Source organism: Gigantopelta aegis, chromosome 2, assembly GCF_016097555.1.
Source record: "Gigantopelta aegis isolate Gae_Host chromosome 2, Gae_host_genome, whole genome shotgun sequence".
NCBI lineage: Eukaryota > Metazoa > Mollusca > Gastropoda > Neomphalida > Peltospiridae > Gigantopelta > Gigantopelta aegis.
Genome location: NC_054700.1, coordinates 2,334,830 through 2,341,080, shown reverse-complemented (window position 1 = coordinate 2,341,080; position 6,251 = coordinate 2,334,830). Strand labels below are relative to the sequence as shown.

General features: G+C 38.1%; 1 protein-coding gene across 1 annotated transcript; it reads right to left on the bottom strand.

Moving 5' to 3' along the window:
* Nucleotides 1–1,168: 1,168 nt before the first annotated feature.
* LOC121379084 lies at nucleotides 1,169–2,139 on the bottom strand. Its single transcript, XM_041507550.1, has 2 exons — nucleotides 2,114–2,139; nucleotides 1,169–1,868 (listed from the first exon to the last, which is right to left on the bottom strand). The coding sequence occupies exons 1-2, from the start codon at nucleotides 2,137–2,139 to the stop codon at nucleotides 1,169–1,171; spliced, it is 726 nt and encodes a 241-aa protein (XP_041363484.1).
* Between the last annotated feature and the right edge of the window lie 4,112 nt (nucleotides 2,140–6,251).

Sequence of the window (6,251 nt, the reverse complement as noted above, 5' to 3'; positions counted from 1 at the left end):
AAAATGCTGTAAGGATAACATTAAAGGTTTTTTTAATTGCTTTGACATTTTTATTCCCTAATAATACTTGTGTTTTATTTTTCTTATTTCATTAGATCTTTAGTAATCAAAATCACAGTTATTTAAGAGAGAGAGAGAGAGAGAGAGAGAGAGAGAGAGAGAGAGAGAGAGAGAGAGAGAGAGAGAGAGAGAGAGAGAGAGAGAGAGAGAGAGAGAGATTGCATTTGATCAAAATTATCTTTCATCTGCTTTTTGGCGACTAAAATTACATATTAAATAGATTTTCTAGTTGAGAATACCGGTATCAGTTTATGTGTTTGCCGTCGTGTGTCAACGTTTGTAGCAGTCATTGATAATTTTACTCTGTGATATACGTTGTTGGGTTTTTTCGTTGGAAATTATTGGGAGGTTAAACTCCATATGGGCTATTACACCAAAATGACAAAAAACACCGTGTTTACATAGACACTGATATTCTAAACAATAAAACATAATTAATATATAATTGAAGTCATCAAAAAGAAAACAAACCCAGGAAATTCCCTTTAAGAAAATCTTCAGCAAAATCGATAGTCAAAGCGGCATCATCAAAGAAGACATCTACTTTTTGAATATGTTTTACTATTTACTGAAGGGTGGGAAATTAGGTGTACTGTAAAACGTTGTTGCTCTCCTCCCTCCCTCATGCCCCCCCCCCCCTTCTCTCTCTCTCTCTCTCTCTCTCTCTCTCTCTCTCTCTCTCTCTCTCTCTCTCTCTCTCTCTCTCTCTCTCTCTCTCTCACTCTCTCTCTCTGTTTTTATTACCTTAGCAACGATATATGAAGTGGGTCACACCCGCCCAAGTTGGTGGGGGGGGGGGGGGGGAAGGGTTTACAAGCACATTTGGTTTATTTATATATATAGTAGTGTGTTTGTGTGTGTGTGTCGGGGGGTGATGGGGGAGAACGAGAAATAGCCCAATGGGCCCAACGATGGGGATCGATTCCAGACCGACCGCGCATCAAACGAGCGCTTTACCACTGGGCTACGGGGATACGCTGTTAAAGAAGGTTTTGGTATTAAGAAAAGGTTTGTATCACGCTATATCTCTGTAAGAATGCCCTTACACATATATGTTGCCTGGCAACAATCCTGAGTTGGCTAGTGATGTTTTTCATTTGTTAGCCAACTAAATAGTAAATAGTGCCAACTTGTCCCTAGTTATCGTCACCTTGTCCCTAGTTATCGCCAACTTGTCCTGAGTTATCGTCACCTTGTCCCTAGTTATCGCCAACTTATCCCTAGTTATCGTCACCTTGTCCCTAGTTATCGCCAACTTGTCCCTAGTTATCGGCAACTTATCCCGAGTTATTGTCACCTTGTCCCTAGTTATCGTCACCTTGTCCCTAGTTATCGCCAACTTGTCCCAAGTTATCGCCAACTTATCCCTAGTTATCGTCACCTTGTCCCTAGTTATCGACACCTTGTCCCTAGTTATCGGCAACTTATCCCGAGTTATTGTCACCTTGTCCCTAGTTATCGTCACCTTGTCCCTAGTTATCGCCAACTTGTCCCAAGTTATCGCCAACTTGTCCCTAGTTATCGTCACCTTGTCACTAGTTATCGCCAAATTGTCCCTAGTTATCGACACCTTGTCCCTAGTTATCGCCAACTTGTCCTGAGGTATCGTCACCTTGTCCCGAGTTATCGTCACCTTGTCCCTAGTTATCGCCACCTTGTCCCGAGATATCGCCAACTTGTCCCTAGTTATCGTCACCTTGTCCGTAGTTATCGCCAACTTGTCCCGAGTTATCGTCACCCTGTCCCTAGTTATCGTCACCTTGTCCTGAGTTATCGTCAACTTGTCCCGAGTTATCGTCACCTTGTCCCTAGTTATCGTCAACCTTGTCCCGAGTTATCGCCAATATGTCCCTTGTTATCGTCACCTTGTCTCTAGTTATCGTCGCCGAGTCCCTAGTTATCGCCACTGTCCACTGTTAACACCATATTCCCTTTGGTAAAGCCACCCTGCTAAGTTTTACACCGAATAATTCAGAAATTCGGATAATACTAATTTATCTGGTATTCGCCAATGTTGTTATCACTGTCCCCGCCAACCGCACACATTCCCCACCCTCCACACTCCCCGAGCATAAACATATTATACGGACCTGCTGGCGTATCTAGTTTGTTTCGAAACCCATATTATTAGTTAACGAATTGCAATATTGATGAACCGCAATTTATCGAATCGTTTGTTATCACACATCTGGATTGTTTACAGCGCCTGATGATAGCCGTACATACACGTAATTAGTTTTATTTCATGACAGGTTGCGACCATCTGTCTCTCCATTGATCATCAGCGGTTATTAGGTGCGTGCATCCAGCAGCAAATCATGTTCCTGTAAATAAAGTACGTGCCGTAGATAAAAAGACAATAAGACGTGATCATGAGAAACAATTTGGAAATCAGCCAGGCGAAAAGGAAAAGAGGCGAGGACTATTCGTTTAACCACACCTGAGTGCATTTATATAAACTAAGGATATCGGTTAGTTAGTGTGTAACATATGATTATCTTGAGAGAGAGAGAGAGAGAGAGAGAGAGAGAGAGAGAGAGAGAGAGAGAGAGAGAGAGAGAGAGAGAGAGAGAGAGAGAGAGAGAGAGAGAGATACAGACAGAGAGAGAGAGAGATACAGACAGAGACAGACATACAGAGACAGACGGACAGACAGAGGAATAAAGCATAGAAAGAGGAAAGAAAGAGAACGAGCTGCATATATTAGATAGATAGAGAGAGAGAGAGAGAGAGAGAGAGAGAGAGAGAGAGAGAGAGAGAGAGAGAGAGAGAGAGAGAAACAGAGAGAGAGGAACTCTCTCTCTCTCTCTCTCTCTCTCTCTCTCTCTCTCTCTCTCTCTCTCTCTCTCTCTCTCTCTCTCTCTCTGTGTCTCTCCGTACCAAATATTGTATAAACAAAATAAGATATGTGTGTGCGTGTATATAAACAAATTATAAGATATTTGGGATATTTAAAAAACCAAAAACAAACAAAAGACATGTCGATTTATAAAGATGAACAATTTTCAACTACCTCTGTTGTGAGGCTGGGTCGCTCTGTGTGGCCAAACAACTATCATTGTCAGTGACCGGCTTTAGGTTGCACTATACCAATTAATTTCCGGCTGGGTCGAAGTTCGAGGTGTACCGAACTTTTGATAGAGAAGTTAACACCACAAGTCCTGTGATTGGTTATAAATGTGAGTGTGTTGGTTGTAAAAACAATTAGTTTCATCTGGGCTAAAAATGTATGCAATTTTATTTGATGTAGTACCACCGTGTCAAGTAGCCTTGTGCTTGGAACATGTATGGGGTACCTGTAAAAAAAAGTACTAAAATTTTGTGCGAAACTAGGGGTGTTGCAGAAACATCTGGTTATACCGAAAATGAGCCATGAAAGGTACCATTTTCTGCAGTTAATACTTTGAGGTAGGGGTTGTAGTACTGATATTTATGGGTCACAGTTTGGTTGATATATTGCATATAGTGTTTTTAAACACAAACGTTAACATGGTCGCCTATGGGATTTGAATTGGTATAGTCCAACCTATAGCACATATTCAGTGCATAATAAAAAAGATTATGATTTTTGTGATTTAATTAAATTAAACTACACTATTTGATTAATTAGCCGTCACTCGGCCATGCAAGTTCACAATGACCTTGACCTTGACAATAATTACTGTACATAGCCCTGAATGGAGTTTGAACAAAAATTAGCACTGAGGAAAAGTTGGTTTTGGCCTATAATTCATACTATACAGATTTGAATGTTCTTATTTACATGGTGTTTGACTTGCCATATACAACTGCTCTTAAATATGTTAATATATCTAGGCAGTCTGAACTTAGATTTTAATAGCAATTTATTTTTATATTAAAAATAACATGTGCCAATATTGGGATAATGTCTTTAACTTCTATAAACATAGTTAATGTTTCATGTGTGTACTTCTGATAGCTTAACTTTTTAAAGACCTTGATTTTTATTGTCCTTTTGGCATATTTATAGGGTGCTAAGTCATATTTTAGACAAATTTGTAGTTTTAGGGGAAAAAAATTTTTACTTTGAAGAATTTTTTTACCAAAGCCATAATTAAAAATTTTGTCACTATTGTGCCTTCTGTTCTCATTTATACATAACAATAAGCTTGTTAAACACATCTTTAGGTCTCCAGATCAAATCTTTTTTTAAAATAATCACTTAGTTTGCTCCCATGAAGTGTATTTTAAGTGTATACTAGATTTGGAACCAATTTTTCCAGATTTGATTATCTACCTTGGTGTAATTTGATGATTTATTTTATTGTTAATGCTGTATTATCCAATGTTAATAGCTAAATGATATGCTGGATTACAGATTGTAGGAATACATCCAATATACATATTGTATTGATCTGGATTAGAAAATAATGCAATAAAATAGATGTTCGGGTAATTATGTCACTTAAAAACAGGTTTTTTTAGTAATGAATCAAAAATAAATATGCGAAAGCTGCATGATAATTCCAGATATTACAAATTTTTAAAACCTCCAACTACAGTAGGGTATACATAAAATATAGTCAGGAATATTGGTGGCTGCCAATGGTTTTGATGGTCCAATTTGAAAATCTGCATAGCTGATGGATTTGAAATTCCCGCACATGGTAACTTGAAGATGCCCACACTCAGCATACAGGATTTTCTTCCAACAGTGATGTGCAGGACATTAAGTCATTACTTCATACAGATGCAGTCATGTTGGTTTTTCCTTCCTCAGACATTGTATTTTTTTAATACTGATATTTCTTTGATGTGCCTATTGAGGTCTTCATAATCTGGGGGTCAGTCAAGTACATGTGTTTCAATGGAATAAGTTTAAGTAGTTGAGGTACTCTGAATAGCCATGCTGTCTCTACATATATAGCTGAGCACACACACACATCTGACAATAAATATCTTCAGGAGTATTATTTTTAAAAAAATTATTTTTTCAAATATGACATATTGCATTTGTACAAAACTGTACAAAATACATGTGTTTTGTGAGGTGTACATTAAATTAGGTTGCACTGTAGAAACAACAGTTTCAGTGAGGTTGTCAGTTTATGTCAGAAGACACCAGATCCTGGTTGTCATAAAAACACATGATTCACCACCTTTTGAAACATGTATGTTATCAGTATAGGTTGCACTATACCAATTAATTTCCGGCTGGGTCGAAGTTCGAGGTGTACCGAACTTTTGATAGAGAAGTTAACACCACAAGTCCTGTGATTGGTTATAAATGTGAGTGTGTTGGTTGTAAAAACAATTAGTTTCATCTGGGCTAAAAATGTATGCAATTTTATTTGATGTAGTACCACCGTGTCAAGTAGCCTTGTGCTTGGAACATGTATGGGGTACCTGTAAAAAAAAGTACTAAAATTTTGTGCGAAACTAGGGGTGTTGCAGAAACATCTGGTTATACCGAAAATGAGCCATGAAAGGTACCATTTTCTGCAGTTAATACTTTGAGGTAGGGGTTGTAGTACTGATATTTATGGGTCACAGTTTGGTTGATATATTGCATATAGTGTTTTTAAACACAAACGTTAACATGGTCGCCTATGGGATTTGAATTGGTATAGTCCAACCTTTAGAAATACGTCGGATTTGAGCAGCTGTTTCCTTTGTTTTTCTTCCGCGTAGAAGAAGCGTTGTGTTCCGCCGCAGCCCGGAACGATCACACTTCGAGATAGCCTACGCGTTTCGAGAATTGATACGCGTATTTAACTGCTTAAGTCTTTTCATGGGATGACGAAAAAACAACAAAGGCAAACATATCGGCGTATTATTTTGCAAACAAGACTGACGTCGCATAGTTTGTTTTTCTGCGTGACAACATTGTGTGAAATGGGAACTATTCGAAAGACAATGCCCACGTTCAGATAATAACTGGTTGGACAAGCTGTACGTAATACTGTTAGGGTCCTGTCGGTTGAAGTGTCCAGGTGGTGGATCATGTATAATAGTGGGTGGGTCAGTAAAGGGACTGCAAAGGATCGTCTATATTCTCGTTTGAGTCGTTATGTAATGTTATGTAATGTAATGTTATGTTATATAATGTAATGTTATGTAATGTAGTGTTATGTAATGTAGTGTTATGTAATGTAATGTTATGTAATGTAATGTAATGTAATGTAATGTTATGTAATGTTATGTAATGTAATGTAATGTTATGTAATGTA

What these genes read in the sequence shown, in the direction of transcription:
- LOC121379084 (XM_041507550.1), bottom strand. Translation starts at nt 2,139, where the DNA reads ATGTTTATGCTCGGGGAGTGTGGAGG. An exon ending in ATGCTCGGGGAGTGTGGAGG is followed by an intron (nt 1,869 to 2,113) that starts GTGGGGAATGTG and finishes GACGATAACTAG; the next exon opens with GGACAAGGTGACGATAACTC.